The 26694-nt window shown below is 31.7% G+C and overlaps 2 protein-coding genes across 4 annotated transcripts; one reads left to right on the top strand and one right to left on the bottom strand.

The window, feature by feature from the left end:
* Positions 1–96: 96 nt before the first annotated feature.
* LOC130445501 (protein pigeon) lies at positions 97–13797 on the top strand. 3 transcript variants are annotated; one of them, XM_056781149.1, is made up of 13 exons: positions 97–191; positions 796–1083; positions 1138–1191; positions 2593–2843; positions 4164–4325; positions 4376–4541; positions 5912–6222; positions 7766–8149; positions 9717–9878; positions 10031–10242; positions 11588–11802; positions 11857–12060; positions 13585–13797. In XM_056781149.1, exons 1-13 carry the CDS (start codon positions 128–130, stop codon positions 13734–13736), a joined length of 2625 nt encoding a protein of 874 aa, XP_056637127.1. In that variant the 5' UTR covers positions 97–127; the 3' UTR covers positions 13737–13797. The 3 variants fall into 3 exon arrangements, with proteins under 3 accessions (XP_056637127.1, XP_056637126.1, XP_056637128.1); XM_056781150.1 differs by having other exon boundaries at positions 100–191; positions 796–948; positions 13585–13763; XM_056781148.1 differs by having other exon boundaries at positions 796–1191.
* Positions 13784–26278, bottom strand: LOC130445502 (origin recognition complex subunit 1). The gene is made up of 12 exons (XM_056781151.1): positions 26115–26278; positions 25415–25616; positions 23678–24331; positions 22952–23139; positions 21362–21490; positions 19789–19908; positions 17285–17623; positions 17076–17229; positions 16021–16134; positions 15701–15966; positions 14416–14626; positions 13784–14234 (listed from the first exon to the last, which is right to left on the bottom strand). Exons 1-12 carry the CDS (start codon positions 26153–26155, stop codon positions 13995–13997), a joined length of 2658 nt encoding a protein of 885 aa, XP_056637129.1. The 5' UTR covers positions 26156–26278; the 3' UTR covers positions 13784–13994.
* Positions 26279–26694: the final 416 nt, after the last annotated feature.

The raw sequence follows: 26694 nt of genomic DNA, 5'->3' as shown, positions 1-26694 counted from the left end.
TGCTACGTCAAATTTATACATATTCAAATTTTAGTCTGAAAAATGGAAAATAACTTCTCTAAAATGCATTTATAACTCACACCCTCCAACTACGACACTGGTGTGATCTGAATTTCGTAGAAGAAAGATGGTCTCCGTTGATAATTTAGCATCTAAACTGGTTACAATCATTTCTACCGAAGATAATACCGGTGAGTTTTCAATTATATACATATCTAACATTCAAACTTGTTAATAGTCCAATGGCTACGAGTATCCAGAGTTTTTTCGGTTTTTATATTAGTAAAAACAACTACATCTGTTATCATAATAATCTCCCTTATCGATTTTATTCACCTGCTATTATTTGAGAAAAGAGAGGTAAATCAATGTTGCCAGATGTTTTCTAATAGCAGTTGAGTGACCACTATTGATAAACTTTAAATTGAATTAGAAAGTAAATAGAGATCTTTTTGTAACATTAAGGTATTAATAATTTGTTTTAGTACATAAACTTCGTTATTTAAACCTAAGTTAATTAAATAAAAAGGAGCTACACCAGATTATGCACCAATAATTAGAGCTTGTTTTAACAACACATTGGCAAACTTGATAACCACTCTGATATACTTGTAATATCAAAATTGATATACTTTATCAAAAAAAAATTATGAAACGTTGTTGTTTTTGACGAATATTGAATTTTTTTCCTATAACCAGTTATTGTTTATCTTTTTGGTGATGTTTGACTTGAGCTTTCGATTCCCTATGTTCAAATTTGATGCAGTTCTTCTCATAATTTATTTTAAATTACAGAGAAATTCAACGAGTGGAGATTATTAGGTCAAGAACGAAATGAATCCTTTCTGTTTAGTTGGGTACAAACAGATTGTGAGGCAAATGCTCGAACTGGTATAGGTGAATATAATTACGAAGAAAACACATTTACACCCCTTTATCTATTTAAACGTAAGGTTGATTGTGTACAAGCTTCTCTAAATAATACCAAAACAATTGTGATATTCGTTATAAAAGAAAAAAATGAAAATAATGACGAACTTATTTATAAATGTTTTTTACATAAAATAGGAGAACCTTTAGAAAGTACGCTAGAAATTGATGAAGGAAGTAAAAAACAAACTTTTGTACAATTTTTAGATTTCAAAATTTCAACACAACCGCTAAAGTTTTTACTTTTAATACACCAAGAAGGTGAGTATGTATTTTTTATTATTTTATCTGGTTACAATAAGGAGTAATACGTCTTTCCATGACGAAACCTACCTAAACACATTTTTTTGGGTGCTGGGTGTATTTTGCTAAATTCAGTGGGGACTTTCTCGAGAACAGTAGAGACAACTGTGTCGATTTACTGTACCACTTAAGCAAAACGTTGTCACGTCTGAAACTACTACATTGAGAAAATTTGGATTTTCATCACAATGTCTCATGATAATGAAACATAAGACATAATAATATTTTTAATCATCTTTTGTGGAAAATAATTTTCAGTATCCATAAGTAGTTATAAATGCAGATTAATTGATCTTCAATCAAATCAATAACAAATTACTTTACTAGTGGGAAAATCTGACAACAGTGCGAAATGTTTCTACATTACAATCAGCTGATTCACTTGAAATCGAACTGAAACAAATTATCCATAATATAAGAATTGTAATATTGGTTATACGAGATCAATCAGTTTTTTATAGACTAACTTATTGAAATTAAAAATATATATAAGGTAAAATGCATACTAATAGAACAGCACCGATTTTTCCGGTTCTTGTTACTAGATGTCATTAATGTAGTTTTTTTGTGAGTGTCAAATGTTTTCGCGCGAAAAGTCCAGCTGATTCATATATACATATAATACTAATATTAAATATATGAACTGTGAGATGTTGCTGCAGTTTTGATTTCGTTTCTTAGGTAAGATTTTGTTGAGAAACATGAAATTTTATAAAAGTTAAGAATACAATATTTTTTTGAATACCATATCTTGTTTACTATGGAGACTGACTATATATTTATGTTTGGTTAGGTTTGTTTTATCATTGAGGAGTTGAATAAATTCGTGATTATATACCAAACGATATAGGTGATTATTGCACGTATTTCGAGGCATAATAACCCGCAGATGAGAGTTATCATGTGCAGATTAACCAATGAACTGAATCTTTAACATTCTGCCTCAAATTAGTTGCAAAAGATACGAACTTATACTTTTGACTGGCTATGAGGAAAAAATAACACGAGCAGAAGTTTGAGATCTGTGAACTAATGTTCATATCATAAGGGTTGATAATTATTCATTATTATTGCTTTTCAAAAATTGACTTTATGACAGGCCATTGTTTGCAGTAAAACTGTGGCTCTTGGAAATAACTTTTTTCAATAAGTAGGTGTAGGAAAAGGAAAAATAGTGAAATAAAATATTTCTAAATTCAAATATATCTTTCAATTGTGGGGTAGACCTTTGAATAACAATAGTATATAATGAAAATTTCTTAAGTGTTTAATGTTGACTGATCTGATTTTGACACTCATAACAGAACCTTCGATTTCTTCTTGGTATGTCACTTAGTCACTAAATATATTATATTTCAGGAATTTTTCAATATCATATCAAATGTCCCCACGAAAAAATAGACAAATTATCGTTAGCGAGCGAGTTATTAGTCAAGAATTTCTTCTGGGCCCAATGGAATCCGAACCAACAAACTTTATATTATATTCACAACAAAGTTCGGACTCGTGGTCTTGTGGCTGGAGAAGAAATGAGTCACGATACTGGAGCTAAACTGTCACCCACACTTTCAGGTTTACAGTTTCATGATGATCAACCGCACGAATCTGTCGTGAGTATAATTTTTTAAATTGTTTTATCAAATTATGAGGGCAATTCAAATATAATCTAAACAAGCGCTGTTGATGACGCGCCGCGCCGGTATGTGTTGAAGGTCGCAGCTTGGTTATTCGTTGCTGGATCCATTACTAACATTGTGGCATAGTTTTCATCGCGAAGGTCTACTGTATTTAAAAGGGCTAAAGTGTTCAAATATGGTGGCAAGAATGAGCCGCATGATCGTCGATCGCGAATCAGCATCACACCAGACAACATTCACCGCGTAGAATAACTCATTTTGATTTTATCAAAATATTCTAATAAAAATGAAAAAACTGGTTTTGTATGTAAAGAAACCTAAAACCAAGTTGAAAGAAATTATGTTTCAATAACATTTACGACTAAACTTCATATTGGATGCTAATTTTTTTATGGCAAATAGTTCATGAGGTACGGGCTTTATATACGAAATCTTAAATTGTGGGAATAGATAGTTTTTAAGAAAATAATTATGTGTTTTTCAGTGATATGTGAAGCGCAACGTAACTTGTTTAAGACGCCATTTTGTATTGTCACTCATGGCGTCTCCAATGTTGCCTAACAATTTAGGGGTCGGTGTATGTCTCAATTAACGAAATTTTTATAAGAATTCTATTATACGTCATACTTCAATTCAATTTGATATTTTTATTGTATAATTTTGACTAACAGAACTTTTTTTAAAACAGTGTTTAGATCGAAATTTTGACATAGAGCTGGTAACACGTAAAATTTGGGCTATGTTGAGTTAGGTTGGGTTAAGTAAAGTCAGATTAGGTTGGGTTATTATTATTTTGTATTTCATTTAAAACCTCGACCAACTATAAAGTTAACAATCTACAAGTACTATGTAATCAGTACTAATATACACCCAATATAACATGAGTTCTAAATTATTTAAAGAGTGGGTCCCTTTACGGAGTAGGGTCTCGCAGATCTTTCCGGGGGGAGGGGGCAGCCTTCCCAACTCCATCTGGGGGCGCAGAGAACTTCTTAATACGTTTACAATTTTTACCGGTCAATACTGATTTACATTCGATATAACCTCAATCCGTTCGCCCCAAATTCAATATAAATCGACGGTCCATAATCTAAAGTTTTATCACCTTATCTCATAAATTTCGATATTTTTTAAATTTTAGACACTAAGTAATGATTAAAAGTCGAGTTAAACTAGCAAACAAATTTAAGATCACTGTTTTTCATAATTGAATTGTGGTTTCTTGATGGAAATTAAAGTTAGGTTAGGAACTGAATATTGTAATTTATTAATAGGAGCGTTATGTATTTTTAGTTGAATATTCCTCTAAATCTACCGCACTTATCTTCAGTTAATTCATCTGGAACATACGAAGATGACATAATACCACTAAGGATTCACGATTCATCGTTGGATTTAATTGTTCTAACAGATTCTAAAGGATGCATTTGCATATGCCACCATTATTTGTACCAGGTAAGCGTATTATATTAAATTAGAATTCGATAATTTTGAATGTGTTTTAGCCGGTACAACCTATTGTTGAACTTAAGGACAACGATGACGATACCACCCCGGTGAATGTGGCGTATACGGTTACGGCATTACACCAGAGCTGCGTTATTCATTGTATAATTAACGATATTCCTTGGAATTTGGCCAAGCAAATTAGACCATTGTTCAAATTAAGAGGTACGTTAATGTAAATGATTAGTTAGTATATCTGGATTACTCTGAAAAAGTCGTTTTAAGTTACTTCAATGTAAATAATTACTTGGTATGACTGCATTACTGTCAAATGTTCTTTGAATGTAAATAATTAGTTGGTATCACTGGATTACTGTCAAATATAATATTAACGTTATTTGAGTGTAAATAATTAGTTGGTATGAGTCGATTATAGCTAAATATCCTTTTTATATTAAGACTTATTTACGTCTAACGGTAACTGTTTGTATCACAATAGACCAAAGAAAAATACAATATACTTTTAAATGATCTCATATTAATTAACTACTATATAATATCTATTGATTAATATTGTGACAAGTTCATGTTTTAACATTTGTGGTGACAATTACAGCCACTGGGAATATTATTGAGGTTACTTATATTCTAAACGTTGGTAACAATATTTTTCTGAAAAAATAAACAATTTTTGAGCATATTTCTATCTGAAAATTGCAATTCTGGCAAATGCATCCATAAGAAGAAAGAAAATAAAGAAAAAATTGTTATTTAGAGTTCTGGTAAATGTAACCTTCAATCATTGAGGTATTTCCTCGATTAAAAAAGGCACCATCATGACTCCTTCTTCTTCTGGAAGGTTTGCCTGAAGACGATAACTTGGTTATGAAAACGCGCGTCAGACATTGTAATCGCTAATGTTGTGTAATGGTGTAATGTAAACAGTTTGTTCAACATGAATAAATCTTACAGTTTGCCCAGTGACCTTGAAAGGTTCAGCCTCTGGTAGGACCGTCATAACCATGAACTAGTGTGGGAAAAAATTAAAAATTATGACCAGAATATATGGAATCTTGAAAACCTCATTGAAATCCCTGTCGAATTCGTAGTTGATCGAAAATACTACTGATAAAACATGTTTTTGAAGAATAGCAGTATAATAATTCAGATTTGCCGAATTAGTGTTAGTGTAAACGATAATAATTGTAGTTATATTAATTGAAGGACCTTCTACTGAGTAAGACCTTTAGTTAGACACTAATAGTAATTTAGGATAGAACAAAATCGCTCATTGATCGTGATAATGATCAGATCACAATGATAGTGAACCCTTCTAGGTATTATTTAAAAGAAAATCTCATTTTTATTTCAAATGCGCCAAAGAAATTAACAAAATGAGAAAAAAATTATTGAAAATATTAATTTTCGTAACCAACAATAGGGTGAACCCCACTAATTTACAACTGGTATATTTATAATCTTATAATTCCATATAGAACATTTTAATTGTAAGCCGATTATACGTTTCAAGTGAATATTCGAATAGAGTTTCAAAATAAGTGCGCATACAAGATTTGTACCCATTTTTCTTTTAGGTGATACCCTAGTCGTATTCATACCCAAAATATGCACTCACATATTGGACGTGGGACTTAATCACGATCCGATTTGTCACATAACCACGGATCCACTCATACAAGATAAAGAACCAAATTTACTCTATCTAGCTCCGATGATATCCGCCGATGATTACGTCATCAATTTGGCGAATTTAGACGTAATCGATGTGGGCATTTTGGATACTTTACTCATAAATACATTTAAATCTGAAACTAGCTCGGAAAATAAATTAGCAATCATTCACTATTTGTTGCTACATTTAGGAGATACAGAAACTGTTTCAGAGGTAAGTGCTATAAGTATATAAACTACCAGTCAAAAGTTTGTGTCTATTCATTAAATTTTAAAATAACACACTTTGATCAATTTTCCTTTCATATTGTTAAGTAAAGGTCGAAACGGTGTTTCACAAAAAATAATAATGGTACTAATTTGTCTTCTTTATATTAGCGTATGTTTATAGTTTGTCGATGAGTGCGACAAGTTCAAACTTGCAAGTACCGGCTAATTTGTTCATTATTCTTCAACTGTGAATTATTTCATCGGTATTTATGATTGTAGTTTAGTCCCAGCTAGCCCAGTGAGACGCTTAACTTGTTGTGATTTATACTTTTTGGTCCAAGACATTTTTTTGTATAGTTCGTATAGGAATTGTTTTCGTTCTCGCAAATTCAGACGTGTAAGTTTTAAAATGAGTGGAACTAAGATACTATTGGTGCATTAATTGCGGGTCTTTATAGTCTAGACAAAAGTAACCGTACCATTGCCGCCGAATTAGAAATACTTTGATGTACCGTGGACTACAACGTGAAAAAATATGCATGCACTAGGAGTTTGTATTTGACCTCTAAAGCGATGAGACAAAGTTGAGGTAAAGGTAAAACGGATGTTAAATCCAAGTGGAATCCCGACTGTGAAACATTGAAGGGGCTCGGTGATGGTTTGAGGATGTTTTGAAGGAAGGGCGACTGGAGACCTCGTAAAAATTGAAGGGTTTTGAAGAAAGAATGCTATAAAAAAATGTGGAAAGGAAAATGTAGTACGTTCTGGTCAGCGCCTGAACAGCAGAAAATTTATCTTCCAGCATGATATCGATCTCAAGCATACCTCGAAGCTGCGCAAGTAATTATTTGGCAGTCACAGTCGCCCGACCTCAACCCGACTGAAATGTTGTAGGACAAATTGAACAGCGAAGTTAAAAAGCAGTGTCCTACTTCCACTTCACATCTTTGGAACGATTATTAGTGAAATTGTTACAGAAAATGCTGAAATAATAAAAGCAAAATGAGGATTCTTATCTATATATGTTCTTTAAAATATAAATATCAAAATCAATCGTATTCCTTTTATTTGTTATATATCACGCAAGCTACAGGGTGAGCACACACTTTTCACCTCAAGATATACACATTGTAATGAAGTTTGGTTAGGTTATTCTTCTTTTCTTTATAAATTGTCTTTTGTTTATGTAGTTAAGCAGAATATCGTGGTAGTGTTTTGGTACCGTCCCGTCTGACTGTTTCTTGAACATTCGAGTTAATTGAGTAATTGTATTGATATTAAAAACGGGAGAAAACGTCAAAATTTAATTGAATAGCTATGATAATCCTTCATTTGTATCAATATCACAGTATTATATATTTAGAACCCTGTTATTTCACATTATGTTTATATCAATGCCTAATATTGACTAGACCTATGTGGGTTTTTCTTACTAGACTAGGGCTAAAGCCTTCGAAAATTGTAAAAAAAGAAATATGAATCAATTTCTTTTAAAATACTACAAATTTACTTTTATAATTAATTTTTTTCTTCTATACCTATTTCAGCTTATTCTTTGGCATTCATCTTACCCCTTCACCATGGTTTATCCCGAAATCCTTAAAGAATTCTTATTAGCAACTTCATACACATCCGTACAAAAGAATATACCAGAAAACGCTGTAAAACTAGCAACACTTCTTCCGATAACCACCGTAAAATTAGGATTCGATTTAGAATTGAAACACAATGGTTTTACGATTAATTTGCGTCAAGAAGTATTTTGGAATGCTTCGATGATGGTATTATCTCCTCAGTTGCGAATCATTCCTTACAAAAGTGACATATGGACAAAATTGTGGGATCATCTTGCTAAATTATCCAAAGCTGGAATTAGATTCAAACCTAGTCAAGTATTGGATAAATTGAGGATATCTTTGGATTGTTATCAAGTAAGATATTTTGAAAATTAGTTACAATTATTTAGCAATAACTATGTCGAATAGGAGATAATTGATATTTTCTCATGAAGAAGAAGAAGAAGAAGAAGAAGAAGAAGAAATATCCTAATTTTATCATTGGTCTTGCTATAGGAGATTTTTTTTGGTGTTCCGTGTCTTTAAAACATGTAACAACACTTTTGTTTCAATAGTTTATATAGTTAACCTATTTTGGTTGTCACAGACTTTGTTTAGTTGTTCTACGCCACTAGAACGTTCCACTTAACGTCCATAACAATTGTAACACACTTTGTATTGTTCTACCTAGGACTCATGGCTGTCATTAGCAATGGCTTGATGTCATTGATAACAATACAGTTCATCAGAATATTGCGTCAACTTCCCACATAAAATTTTTTGGTTCTTAGAAAAGTTTGGCAATAATTGGCGATGGCGATGGAACAAGTCACTTCTATCTAAACTAAAAAACGAAAAACCAAATCTGTTAGGGAAGATTGGGCGCATCAGAGTTGGCTCAGGCCGCTCAAATGGTTTTAAGAACAGACTGAAAATTAGATGGGTCGAAACTGATTACAGAAGTAACGCCAACGAAGGCCTTCAGAAAAAGAGAAGCTTGGAAGAATCGTGACAAAGATGCAAAAATGGTTTATACGCCAGATGAGGCATTAGCGCTCGTTGTTGATGCAAAATTGACAAATAGTATTTCCAACAAAATAAGAATAGAAGCGGAGCTAGAAAACGCAGCAATATTCGTGGTATTGTATGCCAGTTACAATATTAAATCGTGTGAGGTCTAATACAATTCTTCCTATAGGACAACTATCGGAAGTAGCACAGGAATCCAGGGATAAAGATTTCTTGAATCTTTTGTATATGTCTATTTGAAAGCCAGAGGACTTATGTAGATATTCCACGCCCTCATTTTATGTAAAAACAATTTTTACTATTGACTGATTCTTAATTCTTACTAGACACATAAAGGCTGTATCCAAATGTTTCATGCCTGTACCACCTGTAACTTATTCTTTATCCAAAAGGTTTGTGCAGATGTTGTATGTCCTTAGCAAATGTAAAAACGTTTTTACTATTGATTTTTCAACTTATCATTTAGTCAAATGCTTTGTACAAATGTTAAAGGGCGTTAACACATGTGAAAACATTTTTTATTATTATTGGCTCAAAATAAGATTTTTATCAGACAACTTCTCTTTTTGCCATAGGATTTGTACAGATGTTCCACGCTGTCAATTACTGTAAAAACAATTTTTTCTATTGATTTTTCTCAAATAAAGTTCTAATTAGATATACAGAGTCTCTATTAAGATATTCAATGCTTTTAACACATAAAAATTTCTATTTCGACTTTTTTCAAATAATAAATATTTTTTATCAGAGATTTGTCCAGGTGATGGACGCCTTTAATATATATTTTTTTCTTTTTATTGACTTTTCTTTAATAAACTTTTAAATACATGTTTTTTTAACTAATAGCTGTCTCCAAATGATCTACATCTAGATCTAGATTTCTACAGTTAACTCTTTTATTATATTTCTTTAGCCAGAGGCTTTGTCCAGATGTTCCACACCTTTAACACCTAGCACTGGGACCTCTTCTTCGTTTGCAGATTTTTTAAGTTGCTCGAGAAATCAAACAGACTTTTTACCATTTCATGAAATTGACAGTTGTACTGCAAGTAGACAGGAATACATTATATCTGTGGTAAGATATTTTATATAGTTTTTTTATGTATATTCGAATCAAACTGTGATTAATTGTTAATAACTGCATTCTAATAATTTATATTCTGTTACTGATTAGTTTTGAAATCATCTCATTATCTCATTGTTTGAAATTTATTTTCATGGTTTTAGAATCTGAGAGAATTGAGTATGCATTTATTAAAACAAACATCACATGGTGCTACGGTGTTTCAAACAAGCGACCAATCCGCTATGCACGTGCATGCAGTTGCAACAAGATACGTGGGAGCTCAATTGGAACAATCAAGACAGTTGTGCCAAATCATTTGCAAAGCCGCTACATACGATCCCACAGAAGATATCGACAAAGGGTTTATTTTAATGTAAGTAATAAATAATTTTCTTATCAACAAAAATAATTTTGATTCTTCTTCTTTAGTAGTGACTTGATATTTGTAGGCAAGTGTATGATTATTTCAGTGTATCTCTTTGAGGGATTTTATATTCACAACTTTTTAATATGTAACCTTAGTAAACCGCATGTAAAAGTTATTTCATTTCATTTAATAAAAAGTCCGTCAAGAACTCAGAAAAACGCGAGGAGTGGCTGTACAGTCAGAAGAAGAGTTAAGACAGCTAACCTTGAGCCAAAAAGGCCAGTTACTGACCCCAAATTAACCCCAGCCCACCTTACAGCCTGCCTACGATTTGTTAAACAATGCATTAATTGGACTGACTAACAATGAGGCTCCGTTCTGTTCTCAGACGAAAGCAGTTTGCCTGCATGGCAGCGATATAAGAGGACGATTGAACAAAATACCTGGAGAAAGATTCGCGCAGTGTTGCATAAAAGGAAACGTGGCTTTTCGAGAAGGTTCCTGGATGGTTTGGGTGGACATTTTAATGTAAGCAGAAACCGAGTTGGTTTGTATTGAAACTGGCGGTCGAGCGAGGGGATTAACGGTGAACCCAAACGTGGAAGAATTTTAGGGGATCCCTACGCCAGTTTAATCGATGAAGACTTCATCCTAATAAAGGTCAATACCCGTCCACATACTGCAGGTTCCGTAGGGCAGTATGTATAGAATGTCGAAATTGGCGCTATGGATTAACCAGCCCGTTAAATCCTATCGAGCATTATAGAGATATATTTGAAAGAAAAGTTTGTGCTATAAATCCTGTACTAGCCCCGAAATCGAATCTCATAAACGCCGCTCACTAATGGATGGGATAGTATCGAACAAGATCGAGTAAAAAATTTATTCGATCCACGAAAAAGCGATTGAAAACTGTTATAAGGGTCTTTACTATTAATTATAAACATTTTTCATTGTTCAAGATTAATTTTCATTTGATATTTCCTCTTCACCAAAAATAACTCAATAACAACATAGACCACTCAATAAAAAGCTAAGACTAATGGCTTTGAGATGCGAAAATTGGAAAAAGAATGGAGACTACAGATTTTTTGCTAGAGACTTTTGAAAGCTAGCGTGCGACTTAGTAGATTTTTTTCCTCGCGGGTTTATTTTGATATTACGAAAAAAAAATGATCAAATCAAATGAAATTCACACAAGACGAAGCAGTTATTTTAAAAAGGTATATAAATAAGTTATTCCACTTTGAAGTGACAGAATTTGAAAATGTATGTGTGTCGATATATAAAATATAAATTTGATAAAGTGACTCCTTTTTTCTTTCAATTATTAATGATGCGACTGTTCCAGAAACAACCTGAATGAAGAACGTCGTTATGTGCTTTTCAAGTTATTAGAAAAATATTACATGGCCGTTGAATCTTTGGCGTTTCCTTTACCTCAAGGTTTCACATCATTTTTCGCATATTTAGGTTACAGAACTATGGATTTCGAAATGTTTGAACAATACGTAACAAACAGAGTGTTTGAACTACAAGTAGACGTCATGAAAATAATATTCGCAGGTGAATATGGCTACAAAAATGTATGTTAGTGTCAATTGTATTATAATTTTTCAGAAAATAACGATAGTAAAGAAGATACTGCAAAAAAATTGAAATTACTCACACTTGTACCGAGACAGAGAGCTAAAAGATTGCTTAATCAATGGAATAATCCCATTGGTGTAGTTTTAAGAGCAAGAGAACACGCTCAGAATATTTTATCGGGAGTTACAGGACAACCAACGAGAAGTAGGACACAAAATACCACAAACGTTACAGGTATGTATATAATATCTATAATATTAACGTAAAGTATAAATAATGATGCGATATTGAATAGTAAAAATTCAGATTACATCAAGGAATGTATTTTTTTTAATTTTTGTTAATGTTATCCATATTTGTTCTAAATAACGTTAACATACAAATAAAAACTTCTCGTATTAAGTTTCAAGAACTGTATCATATTTTGGCTCACACTATAACTTACTTACACTATAATTTTTTTTCAATGATCACATTTGATTATTTTTTAATCAAACCCGTTATATAATAATTAACAATTTATTACTGCTAGCCTTTTATTCCCTATCAGATTGGAAGTTGTTTCGTAGACTACTATTATAAAAGTGCAACTGAGACTGAGTAGAACTATCACTAGACTGATACATATCCCTGCAACAGAGACTTTTGTATTATCTTTAAGTGCAATTTCATCAAGTGAAATTATTGGAGTTCTTTGAGTGAATTAGAGACTGAAGGTAAACAGTCTTACCTTTAGTCTCTGAAGACGATAACTTAGTTATCGAAACGCGCGTCGGACAGTACAAATAATTTTTATGTTATTTTTCCCGTTTTTGAGTTATATTTATAATACTGTATTATTATGTTCATGTTATTGAACAACAAAATTTATGTTTCTACTACTTTATTAATTATCATTATTATTACTAATGAATAGACGTTGATTTTTTATTAATCCAATGTTCAGCGTCTAATAGCACAATCGAATACTCACAATCAGTGACCCGCGCCGTCCGATGAGACAATCTAGTTTTGGACACTAGTGGCGCCGGCCGACAAAGAGAAACATGAAAATTATGTACCGCATTCTGTATTTTATCAAAATGTTTTACGACTGGTTTAATAATCCCACCCTAACTGGTACTTTATCTAATGGTTCCTTTAGATTAAAGGCCCACTTAGTTATTAAAGTGAAGTGGTCCCATAATCGATTTGTAAAGGCTACTTTAAGGCGTTAAAATGAGGTTGACAATACTCTGCCCTTTTCCAATACGTGTCGTTAGAAAAAGAAACAAAATGAAATATAGAAGTGAGGGTCATTTTGTCGTTAACATTTCTTATGGCTTAATTTTTAGTGGCGTGCTGTTGTGTTTTGTAATTGCCATTGAATTCTTCAATTCAATTTTTCATTTCAATAATTACTTTTCCAATTTTTTATGAGGTATCTCCTCTGTAACCCACTAAAAGATGTCCTTCCTCAAACTGTCTTTTCAAAGTATTGTTATTGAATATTGTCTGGTCGTGAATGGAGCCTGGCCAACGAGCTGCAATGTTACAAACCCAAAGCCGGGCATCAGCTACAGTTTGTACGTTTTTATCTATGTCGATGTCGAGAGTTTAATGTGCTAAAGTGAAACATTTTTGACTTCAACTTAAAAGTTCAAATTAAAAGAACATTTAGGCTAAATAGCAATTATGGAAACTTTAAATTTAAAGCTTCCTTTAAATGTATTATGAAACCGGCCATTAATAAATATGATGATGCCTAATCTGTTTCAGGTTTAGGATCAATTAGCTCAGGAAACAATATGTCACCTTTAGATACATTTCTCGATTTGTTAACTGCCAAAGCTAGTTTGGCAGATATCGATTTTAGTCTGCTAATAGAAGCTACGGAAACTATACTCGAAGAACAAATTCCGGATTTTTAAATGTTTACTATTATACATTAATTCGATGGTGATAAATTATAAATAAATTTATTTATTATAACATTCTTTTATTTATTGAATTAGTCAAATAAACGTTTTAAATTGTAAAACAAAAATGAGATAAATTCAATCACATTTGTCAAATTATAATCGTTAAAACAGTCTTAAAGTGTAAAATTCATATTTAACTGTATGTTAAAACTTTTTTTATAAGAAATTCTTGCTCTGGTCCTCAATTACGACTTAAACCCAACGTTACTAGCTGTAATTTTTTTGTAAAGCATAGTATATATCATCGTTACTAACGTTAAGAATAATCTTTTGGTAAATATTGTTACATTTTTGTTCAGCTAAAATTAATCTATAAGCGCTCAACCTCATTATGGCGTTTTGGACTAGAGTAGAAGATACCATTTTGAATCCCTCAATGGCTGAGCATGTAATCATCATCTGATAAACGTCCCTGAATGTTGTTTCTTCCACTCCTGTCCTTTCCACCTGAAATAATTAAACTCCCATGTAAAAACGTTTGTATCTAAACTTCACTTATGGTATGACCAGAACAAGTTGGTGATTTACTTCTAAATAACAAATTATTTTTCAATTTTACTTGAGGAAGTTTCATTCAAATCAAAGACGAAATTGCTAAAACATAAAAAAAACAAAAAAATACACTTACCTCAGCAACTATAGATTGTAAAATAAGTTGTTCCAATCTAGAACAACATTTAATCGCTAATATTTTAGGCTGAGTGATCATAGCGTTTAATGCTTCATTAACGTGGTTCATTCCGACTGATTGTGTTTTACCTTCGGCTTCTGCTATTTCTGCAGATCTTCTGCATATGTCCAATGCCCTTCGAGCGTCGCCAGAAACCGAAGCAACTTTTCTGCAAGAATAAAATCGTACAGATAGTTTTTCATCCACTAAATCAACAGTACTTAATCATTACTATTGTTAACTACTTCAACACCGACACCCACTGTCTGCGCGTTTTGTTAAACCAAGTTATCATCTTCAAAGCTAAGTAAACACCGTACATCAGTTTCTGAAGATGATAACGTGGTTTCTAAAACGCTGAAACTGACAATATAATTATAAGAGCTGTTTATGTTGGCAGTAGTTACTCCTTCTAATTTTTATCATTTGGTTTTTGTTTCAACAGAAAATCAAAATTAACAAAATGAAACCTAAATAAATATACTATACCTAATATAATAATATATACTATAATATACCTAAAGTATACTTCTGATAGGAGAACTTCAAAGGCGGTAGTCATTATATAAAAATTGTGGAAATGATTTGAATTTTCATTGACAATTTTGAACATGTTTGATACCAAGATTTAAATGAAAATGATGGATAGAATACATTTTTAACCAGGTGCAAACAAAGCAAACAAAGATTGGACAACTAGAATTAAAAGGTGATGAAAATGTAGTCAGCAACATCTTCAAAAGAATTTAAATGATTCTGTGTAGAGTACTAATTCAGATGGATAGCTTTGGTTTTATTTTTAATGAAATTAAGATTATTAGAATAAAAAAGAAGCTTAGAAAGTATACCTTCTTTGGATACAAGAAAACTTGTGTCTTTACCTTTTCAGGTGTCAGTCACTTATGTAACATTGTCTTCTGACTTAAATCCCCCCAAACTTTTCCCCTCTTTGTCTCCAATCCCTTTAATTGATGTATCTAATTCTTTTTTAGTCTCTTAGTTTTTTAACGATGTTTGTTTTCCTCATTATTGATTTCTGCTATAGTTTATCTTTCCTCTATTGTTCTCATTTCCATTGATTTGCTTTTCGTGCTATCATCCAAGAAGGATGTGGGATTTTAAGATCATAGAAAAGGAACAATAATAGAAACAATGCTTGAGAAAAAGTATTTAGTATGAGGTTTCAAAGGCAAGATACTTTTACTGACTAGTAGATAAGTTAATGGGAACTGATTTAACTCACCTAGCTACAAACTGAACTGCATCCGGATTAAAACTATTTGTTCCACTAAGTCTTTTAGTTACTATTTCTTGTAATTGTTTAAAAGTATACGGCTGGAAAGTTAATCTGGTTAATCCTAATCGACTGGTAACTCTACTCATCAATAATCTTTCAGGTAGATCCATAGTGTTTGCTATCGTTATTACAACTAATTGGTTTTTAGCTTTTGTAGGCCAATCTAATAAATTGTAGACCACGTCTTGACGTTTGGTACACAAAATGTCCAACTAAAAGAAAAACATCATCAATACTGGTATAAAAAATATTTATAATTGACTCACCTCATCTATTAACATAACTGTTGGTTCCATTTTTTTACAGTTGACAAATAAATCTTCTAAAGTGTGTTGAGCTTGTTCCCACGGTACCGTTTTACCTTTGAGTTGTTTTAAAATCTAGAAATACAGTGAAGTTGATAGTTATAATCGAAAATAAAATAAATGATTTTTTAAAATATTTTGTTGAATCAAAGATTTTTTTGGTGATATTCCACGGTCTTATAACCTGGATACATAATACTCTTTCTTCTTTAATTTATTTTTAGTGGTAGCTTATCCGATTTTCATATTTTTTTGAACAAAATTTTTAAAATATATATTCTACAATATAAAACAGATTTGAGTATGAAATAATAACACAATATACTATCTTTTTAAGGAAATTAATACGCATTACGCTAGAGTCCTGGGGCCAGTTGGCATTTTGAGTGAATTCTTTTAAGAGAGCTAAGATTTCGTTCTATATGAGTGTTGTGTGAAAAGTTTCCGACCTTTGCCTAAAGATATCAGTATAAATGAAAGAGAAGTTAGACAATGTGTACGGACACTGCAGCATCATTTGGGATTGTAAAATTTTATAGTAATATAATTTCATAGTAACTGGTGTCTCAAAGTTATCAAATACACTGAAAAATACTTTCTTGAATAAACTTATGTTTAATTTTGAGATAGTTCATTCTTACAAATTGATTAAAGAATAAAAGATAGTTTTTATCTCGAAATGATGATTTAGGCACTTAGCACATTATTTATTTCAAATCTTTATATCTACTAGTCAATAATGTGATGATTTAATTTAAAACATTAATACATTATAAATCAATTAAGTTTTCAGAGTTCCAAGACAGGTAAAGTTGTGAAAAGCTCGAGTTTCTTAAACACTCATTATTTTTCACATTAACCCAAATAAAATCTTGTTTTCTTTTCAAATTTATCTAATGAATCATATATAGTTTCTCTATTGCCCCATACCCAAATTTGCCAAGAAGGTATGTGAATAAACTTATTAATGGCAAAAATATTTCAAGACTAATTTTAAAAACATTAGGTGTACTCACTTCCACGTATGATTGTTTGGGTTCAGTTAATCGCATGCCGTTTATATTAATAAAATTAAATTTCGGAATACGTTTAATGTTTTGTAAGTGATTGATCACTGAAGTCACTGTAGCTGTCTTTCCAGTACCCGGTACTCCGGATATATACATACAACTAAAAAGTTAAAAACTGTTTTAATCAATTATTATTTTCAAAAAAAAGTACTTACCCTCCACAACCATCCAATAATTTCCCTTCTAAAAAATTATAAATATCACAATACTCCTTCTCCCTGCAAGGTAACGAGTCTGGAACGAAAGACACATGTAACTGTGCCCTGGCTTGCATTAATGGTGTGGTATTTCCTTGGATCTTTTTACTTCTTTTTTGCATAGATGGAGTAACAATTCCTTCTCTTATTAGTTTGGCTCTATTTTTAGGTGTCTTGGGGGTACTTTTTGGACTACTTTTAACCTCCCACTTAGATTTTGTGGGGGGCTTTTTAGAACTCTTGGGCGTTTTAGGGGTTTCCGCTTTAATTTTGGTAGGTTTCCTTTTTTTCGGCGTACTAAAAATAATATTTTCACAAAATAAGTGATGTTTTTGTTGATCGTATAGCCGGTCCTGTTTGGCGGATGCGGCAATTCTCAGTAAAACTTCTACTTACATGAAGTTTTTTTATATGGCGACAATGGACGTTTTTATAGAATCAATTTCTTATTATTTGTTTACATTCTAAAACCGAATGATCGAGAAATCCATTTTGTATAAATACGCGCTTGTTTATAAGCAGTCAGTGAGTAGATAAGTGAATATCATAGTGAACGGATTTAAATGATAAAAAATATATGGCGAATTTAAATAAAATATATGTTAGTGAACAGTTAAGTATTAGGTAATAATTATTATGATAGAGAATAATTTAGTGCAGTGTTAGTAAACAGTGTAGATTAATAAGAAAAGCATTACATCATTACTAATCATATGAAGTAAATTAGATGATTCAATCCTTTTTTTTTTTAATTCGGCCATGCTTGTCTCCTGGTCGCAGCGACACGAACGTTGAGATCAGGTCACCGAGCTATAACATGAACATTACCACACTCAAGCGTTTTTCCACTTCAGTGCTGATGACAACGAAGCGGATGGCAGAGATGTGAGGGCCCCGAGTTTGTGGGAGGTAGAATGTGCAGTAAAGAATCACAAGGCCTTTAGTGAGGACCTGATTACTGCAGAACTATTGAAGTGAGGGTGAGAGCAAGTCACGCGGAGCGCGCATGACCTCATGCAGAAAGTATAGCAGCTGAAGCAGATGGCGAGCGAATGGAAGACATAAAAAGGGGTCAAATATGAACTGTGCAAATTACAGTGGAATCCCGCTGCTCGGTGTGACTTATAAGTTACTGGCTAAAGTCATTGCAAAGAGACTGAAAGCATTCTTCGAAATAGGGGAGATGAGAATTCAGGAGAGTGAAATCAACAACTGATCAATTCTTTACTATTCGCTGCCTGTTGGAAAAGAGTACATATTTCCGTACACCAGCTCTTCATAGATTACAAATATTTTTTATTAGTTTGTGATGTTGATCGATCTACAGCACTCAGCGTCTTTATGGCATTTGCCCGAAACTTTTCCACCCGTTGCGGATGACGTTAGCTGAGACCAAAAGTAAAGTAAAGAAAGCGGGGGAGACCTCACGAGAATTCCAAATACGCCAAGGTCTCAGACAAAGAGACACCCTCTCGTGTACTCTCTTCAACTAGACATTAGAACGAGTCATCAGAAATATCGAAGTTAATAGAGGAGGAACTCTGCTCAACAGAATAATAGTAGTACCTGGCCTACGCTGATGACTTTGATCTACTCAGTCGATAGGTGCGTGAACTGAAGGAAAGCTTTAAACATCTGGAGCAGAAACCCTGCAGAACAGGGCTTACCATTAACAAGTCCAAAACAAAATACATGGTTATGTCAAGGAACAGAAGAACTCATGTACGCTAGCCAAACAGGGTGTTGGAACAGCGGCTGCTCAACACGTGAGTAAGATCTTACGCCAAATATATGGACTAGCTAGCCTAGCCAGGTGACAGAAGTCAAGAGAGCCAGACTCAAATGGCTACGCCACTTGGAGCGGATGCCTGAGAAGCGGGGGTGCACAAAGAGTGCTGAAGGGTCAGCGACTGCCTGTGCGACTGTGCAAACGAAGGCTGGATGATGTCAAAGAGAATATTCGGGAGCTAGGTGTGAAGAGGCGGAGATGCCGAGCGTTGGACCGTGATGACTGGAGGAATGTGGTGAACGAGGGCAAGGCTCTTTGAGGGCCGTACTGTACTGCCAGTGGTAGTAGTAGTAGTAGTATTACTACCAAGTTATCGTCTTCAGAGACTGAAGGTAAACTGATTTTTGTAGTTGTAGCTCACAACTATGATTGTGTCATAGGCAAATGTTTCCATAACATTTTTGTTGGTAAGTCTTATGAAAAAATAATGATATAAGATGATGAGTAACTCCTGGCGTACATTAGATAGTAGGTGGATCTAGTATCACTCTTCCACTTCAGGATTTCATATCCATTAGGTTCGATTACAAGAGAATAGTAACATGTTTCTTGATTTTTAGAACTTCATATTAGATCTTGTATAAACCAGACTGACATTTGAATAACGAATATATAAATTTATTGTTGAAATGTAATTAAAAAATAAAATGGTATAAAAATATTTAAAAATTACCTCTGATCTTCATTATCGCTTACTGATGAAGATTCTGTGTTATTAGTATCATCGGTACTTAAATTTAATCTTTTCAAAATAATTCTAATGTTACAAGGATTCGAGTTATCCAAATTTGTCCTGAAAAATAAATGATAAATCAAATTGGATAAACATACCAACTAAACGGATTAAAAGAAAGTAAAGATTCATACATCAAATTCCTTAACAAATAGAAATTCGAATGGGTCCCTTTAATGATACAGAATTTAATGGGGATAAAAAAAAATCTAGAAATTTCTGAGCAGTCAGACGGATCAAGATGCAACGAAATTTATTCGATTTGAGATAGCCTCAAGAAACTTTGCAAATAAAAATTATGAATAAGAAAATTGTACTTTTTTTGGGATTGAAGATGAAAAGGAATTTTTTTTATAAAAATATCTGTACCAATTTAATACTATTTTTGAATTTTATATTAATTATATTCGTTCCAAGATTTTTCCTACATTCTCGAGGAAATAAAGCACAAAAAAGGGCGGTGACTGGGACACGTGAAGAGGATGCCTTCTGATCGAAATCCGCGTAGAGCCATGTATGTAGTATGTAGCGCCGGTTAAAGAAGAAAAAAATAAACATTGAATTATTTTTTCACTATTTTTTGTAGAAAATTAATAAACTCTTTTGATGAACATGAACTAGTTACTCAGAATTATACCTACAATCCCAAATAATAAGAACACATATACTCTGTCGTATCAGGTATCTCGTAGATCTTTTCTGTAGTAATATTCGTGTTTAGCGACCTGGAAAACCCCCAGGATGTATATGTTCGGCTAATTTCATAAAAATTTCCACGGAAATCCAGAAGATGACGTAGATGTGGCTACCTTGGACACCAGGTACCTCGTAGACCTATTCTGTTGTAATATTCGTGTTCAGAGATCTTGATAACCCCTAGGATGTATATATACGGCCAATTTCATACAAAATTTCCACAGAGCTCCAGTAGACGATGTAGATGTCGCTACCCTGGGCACCTTTTCTGTCGAGATATTCGTGTTCAGAGAACCTCCAAGTAGTAAAATTGAATTCATTTCTGGTAATTTTTTTCGAGCTATAAAATTTTTCTTTTTTAACCATTTTCAATTTTCATTTCTTATTTATAATTTTTGTTTGCAAAGTTACATCTTGATTCGTCTTACTGCTCACAAATTCCTAGGTTTAGCCATTTTTTGTGCTTTATTTCCTCGAAAATGAAGGAAAAACCTTGAACGAATATAATTAATACAAGGTTCAATAATAGTATCAAATTGGTGCAGAAATTTTTATAAAACAATTTCAATTACAATTTGCTGTTGAATGAATTGAAATTATAATAATTATTCAGTTCCATTTTTTACTTAAATCCCATGAATTTTAAATGAAAACAAAATCAAAGATATCTTTTATGGGGGTCATAAAAAAATAATAACTTTAATAATGATAAGGTGTGGACGACAATATGAAGGGCTTTATAGAAATAAAATGGATTGTTTATGGAATTTTAGTGACTAATTCACTAAATTTATAATTTTTTCAAATTTCTACTTACTCTTTGTTGTTATCTGCATCCTCATTGTCTGAGTCGTAATTGATCAATTTGGAGTTTTGATCATTTTCGTCAGTTTTTTTCAAAGAATTTTTAAATACATTCCTTCTCAATGATTCGTCCAAATTTTTACTAAAATTAAATAGAAAAATATAGATCACAAGTGTGTGAAATTATTATAATCATTGCAGTAATTAACAACTACTATAAAATAAAATAAATTGGGGTAGTAAATCAGCCACTTTAATGTAAGAAGGTAGTTACAGTAACTTGATACCAGAGTAATATTATATAGCTCTATCGTAACTGAAAGTGCACATCATAAAGTAAAAAAAAACGTTGAAAAAACGTCTTCGATTAATGATTGAGATTATGAAAACTACTCCAGTAGCAGCACTGATTTTAATATACCATTATAGTATATTTTTATGTACAAGAGAGTATTAAAACCTCCTTTACAATAGAAGAACAATAGAAAAGGGTTTGGACTGCTCTAAAGTCCTGTGTATGAAAGATTACATAGTAGGGTGTCTCATATCTCAAAACAATTTTTTTTGTGATCAAGTAAAATATTAATATACATTCAGAAAAAGAATTCTCACAAAATATCAATTTTAAGTATTTACAATTTAAATATAAAGTATTAATATTTAAAATGCATGTAAAAAAACTTTTTTTTCAAATTTCGAATACTTACTTTTTACAATAATGCAAATCAGTTTGAGAAACCTTGTGGGGAATTTTATGCTCCTCAAAATCGCTTTTTTGTGTAACTCGCACTAACTCACCAATAGTAGTCGTTAAAGCACAGCTTTTTAAAAAAATTTGAACATATGAAACACAAAAAAAAGCTCTAAAGAGATTTCGAAGAGCATAAAATTCCCAACAAGGTCCATCAAACTGATTTGCAGTATTATAAAAGTATTAGAAATTTGAAAAAAAAAATTACATGCATTTCAAATGGTAAAACTTTATATGCAAATTGTAAGTAATCAAAATTGATATTAAGATGTAAACATTGGTGAGAATTTTTCTTTCTATACGTAGATATTAATATTTTGCTTGAGCACCAAAAAACTATTTTTTGGAAATGAATCACCCTATTACATAGCCATATCATAAGATCTACCAGTACCTATTTGTCAATAAAAGTTAGAAATTTTAATTTATTTTAATTCAAAGAATCTCTTCCTGACAAATTTCACCAAAAATACGATATTATGTTTCTCCTTTGAAATAAAAGTTCTGGAAATGTGTTTGCTTTTTGAATATCTTAACAAGCATATACATTTGACAAGAAAAATTAAAAATAAAAAAAGAAAGTGAGAAAAGCGAGCAAAAAGACATAACAGAAGAAGTTGAGGTTGTGAGGGAAAAGTAATTAAAGTAATTGAAGAGAAAAAGCTAGCGGGAACATTAGAGCATCGAAAATAATGAAGGTTTTTCAAAATAGATACATTTTTAGAATTACATTAAATATAATAAATTTGTCATAAACCATATCTACATTTTTGAGTTTGTGTTAATTATTCAAAAAATATATTGAAAAGTTTCTTCTACCAATCAATTAACTTTGATAATTTCACTGTTTACCTAGTATTATCCTTTTTGTTACAGCTATCCAAGTTCTTGATACTTTTTGTAGTTATATGAGACTGGTCTTCGTCACTCTTAGTCAATTTCAAACTTCTTCTAGCTGGTGTGATTCGGGGTGTTCTTTGACAATATTCTATTTGTTCAACATAACGTTGGGGAGGCTTAGTTTTTCTTCTAGGAGTTGTCTAAAACATAAAATTAATAATATAGTATAAGTATAATAGTAATAATATAGTATAATATAATATATAAGAGTAATTATGTTGGTATATATTTCTGCAGATATAAAAAAAATCAATATATTGAAAAGAAATTGATGAAAAACTCTTGATACTATATACCTAATGAATTGGGGAATGAATAATAAGTTGGTTTTCTAGATCTACATTTTATTTTAAAAAAATTAAAGTCAAAGTTAATATTCTCCTTCACTTATCCTTTGACCTTTTTTGAAAATTCTAGTCCCTCTTGCACCTTTTTTTAGTTACTGGAACAATCTACCGAGGTTGAGATAGGCTAAGACTCTCCTAGGAAACTACAACCAGAGTGAATGTATCAGCCTAGGTAAAAACAACATACAAATACTAACTTGTATTCTTCTTAAGTGCTTCATTTCCATTTCTATCTTTCTATCTATGTTTGATTGAATTCAATTATTTCAATCATTTGTGTGTATCAACAAAATGCTGAAAACAAAGTAAATGCATAACATAGATAACTTACCCTACTACCTCTGATTGTCTTTTGGGGTGTGTTTTTAGATACTTTGTTTTTCATTATTTGATCCCAGTCATCATCATCTGAGCTAACAGATTTGAGTCTTCTTTTACTTGGTGTTTTCTTTGGAGAAATATAATCCACATATGATTTTCTGCTAATATTTCTATTTGATTTTCTAACTTTAACAGGAGTTGTAACATGGTTTTCTTTATTGATAGTAGTTTGTTCAATGTCATCATCATCATCAGAAAGAGAATGTATTTCATAATCAAGTATAGATTTATCTTTAGAGGAAGGTGAATTTCCAAAAGATTTGTTGAGATTCCGTTTAACTTGATTTCTTTGGGTGGGAGAAAAATAATCATTTTTAAAATGAATTTCTATATTACTATTTACTTCTGTTACTGGTGGATTCATTGATTTATCACTATATTTCTCTGTAATGCCTTGAGGAGTATGGAGGACAGTTTGTTGGCTGTGTAGTGGAAATAAAAAATTATCTTTCAAGTAATAACGACAAGAAAAGAAGTCAGAAAGATCCAAATTATTATGTTCAGTGTAATAAGTTTCATCGTTAATATGAGGAAATGCCAAGATACATTTTTTTAAAACCTGTTTCAATGATACATCATAACATTTGGTCATATCTTGAACAACCTAAAAATAAAGTTATCAAAAGGCACCTAATTACTATATAATAAAAATAAATAAGTGGTAAAACTAAATTCACGAATTGTCTAAATTAGATTTTGAAGTTATTGGCTTATGTATGTGAGGAGATTGGATAAAATGAGGAACAACTATTGAGATGGTTTGGACACATAGTGAGAATAGAGAAGGACAGAACAGTTAAGTGACATAAGAAACCGGAACATACAAAAATAAAAGAAGAGGCAGGCCCTGATGGAAATGGAATGGAGAAATCGCCAAAAACCTGGAAGATAGAGGACTTAACTGGAGACGAGCTAAACAGGAAGCCAAAGGAGGAGAAGTATCACCTCTACACCTCTGGTAGAAGAGGTTGTGGATAAGTATCAAATTTGCTTAAAAAGGTTTCAAATGCCATTACCAAAGTACTTATCTATGGTTTAACCTTTCAGATGAACATGATTTTTTTTAAGGAACGTCCGTCTCACATCTTATTTTTTTTTTGTTAATAAGCAGATAAGACAGTTCAAATGTAATTAATAAATCATTAAAAGAAACTTATTATTCATAAAATGATTTATTAGGTTGTGGAATATGATTGCTCGGTATCGGTAAAACTCAATAAAGTATAATACAAAAATTCCAAATGTACCTAATCAAACAACATGTTAAAAAATATTTGAAATATGTAATTACTATCATTCAAATATAATAACACAATCACATTAGCAATTACTATCAATCAAATACAAGAAAACTTAGGGCCCAGTGAAAGGTAGAGAACATCCAGTGTGGGTGAGGAGTAGGTTTAGACTGAGGTACATACAAAACCCTAATCTTTTACTTGCTCCCTAGAGAGGTCTACCAAATCTGTGGACTATATCCGTCTAACAGACAGAGGTTCTGTTTGAGGGGTTAAGGATATAATCCTACCTTAAGCCTCACAGAAGTGAAGCTATATGCTGTAATTATACAACAATATGTTTGATAACTGAAAAATGTAAATAAAACTTTTCAATTCCTCTTCTAAACACATTCAGTTTGTCCCCTACTAGACACCATTACTTGTACACATTTTATAACATAACATACCTCATTATTTTTATCATAGTTCAGCTTTTGTTTCACAAAAAGTTTTCTTAAATTTTTTGCAAATATGTATTTTCCAACATTAAGCAAACTTTCATCATGAGACGCATATATATGTTTAATAACAGCAATTTCTTTACCACTCTCCCCATTAATAATTACAGCATCTTTTTCTTTGTAGATTTCATTACCAATAGAAATTTGACTAAAACATAAGTGAATGGTAAAAAATAATAATTGAAATGTCTTTTTTTGTATAATTACTTGTATCATATAAATTCATATAGTTCAAGTATTCAACTTTGCACAGTTTATAAAAGTAATTCAACATGCTAAGTTACAGTTTGGTAAAGTGCAGAACAAAATCGTCAAGAGGTATCCATATCCATGTAAATTCTATTTACAATTAATAATATTACAGTTTCATTTATGACTGTAACTTCAAGTTTAAATTGGAAATAAATAGTTTAAGGTACTTAAGAGGAACTGTAAGGCTTCTGAATAGAAATTATTGGTTAAATGCCAACTTTGTTTAAAGCGATTTGGGGTTTTTCAATTTCGGTTACATACTTTTATAGCTAACAATAATTTAGCACAATATTTTTTGCCAGTTATAGAACTGTAAAATAATAATTTACAGATATGTTAATATTAGAGAAAAAACTTCTAATACTGGAATTATTCAATATACGCTTCAACTTACCTGTATTGCTGATATTTTAAATACTTTTTGTGAGGACTCATATTATATTTTAATTGAATAAATAATATATATAATAAATATTTATAAAAATAACTTAAACAATAAAATTACACGTGTAAATAATAAACAAACAAGAGTTAAGTTAAAATATACATATGTGAAAAGGCCAGAAAATGAGCATGTCTGTGTCAAAAATTGGCGGTAAAAGTATTTACAATGTTGCCAAGAAAACATAAATATAGGGGCACAGATTTGTGATGTCATTTTGAGTAACGTAATTTGAGACGTCGACCATAGTGTTGTGGTGAAGATACGAAAACTTTTGTGTATAGAGTGTTTGATTGAAATGAATATCTTTGGCCAAAAAAGACGAGAATAAAAAACCAAGATGACCATATTTTTAATGTAAATAATGCAAGATTTCTCCCCCAATATGGCGGCTGGTTAAGACTTAATCCCAAAATGATCTATACTTGAATCACAGGAATAGCTCTGAATGCTTTTTCTGAATAATTGAATAATTATTCAAAATCAATATTATATATTATAATCAACTTGATATGTGATAATCATCGACTTC

Source organism: Diorhabda sublineata, chromosome 6, assembly GCF_026230105.1.
Source record: "Diorhabda sublineata isolate icDioSubl1.1 chromosome 6, icDioSubl1.1, whole genome shotgun sequence".
NCBI lineage: Eukaryota > Metazoa > Arthropoda > Insecta > Coleoptera > Chrysomelidae > Diorhabda > Diorhabda sublineata.
The sequence above is the reverse complement of the archived record's forward strand: the minus strand, read 5'-3'. Positions and strand labels throughout refer to the sequence as shown.

Excerpts from the sequence above, each read along its gene's own strand:
- LOC130445502 (XM_056781151.1), bottom strand. The coding sequence starts at position 26,155 with ATGAGTCCTCACAAAAAGTATTTAAAATATCAGCAATACAG. Across the intron at positions 25,617-26,114 it reads TTAAAATATCAGCAATACAG|TCAAATTTCTATTGGTAATG; the intron begins GTAAGTTGAAGC and ends CTTATGTTTTAG. Across the intron at positions 15,967-16,020 it reads CAGTTATGTTAATAGATGAG|TTGGACATTTTGTGTACCAA; the intron begins GTGAGTCAATTA and ends TTTTTCTTTTAG.
- LOC130445501 (XM_056781148.1), top strand. The coding sequence starts at position 128 with ATGGTCTCCGTTGATAATTTAGCATCTAAACTGGTTACAATCATTTCT. Across the intron at positions 192-795 it reads TTCTACCGAAGATAATACCG|AGAAATTCAACGAGTGGAGA; the intron begins GTGAGTTTTCAA and ends TTTAAATTACAG. Across the intron at positions 9,879-10,030 it reads AGGAATACATTATATCTGTG|AATCTGAGAGAATTGAGTAT; the intron begins GTAAGATATTTT and ends TCATGGTTTTAG.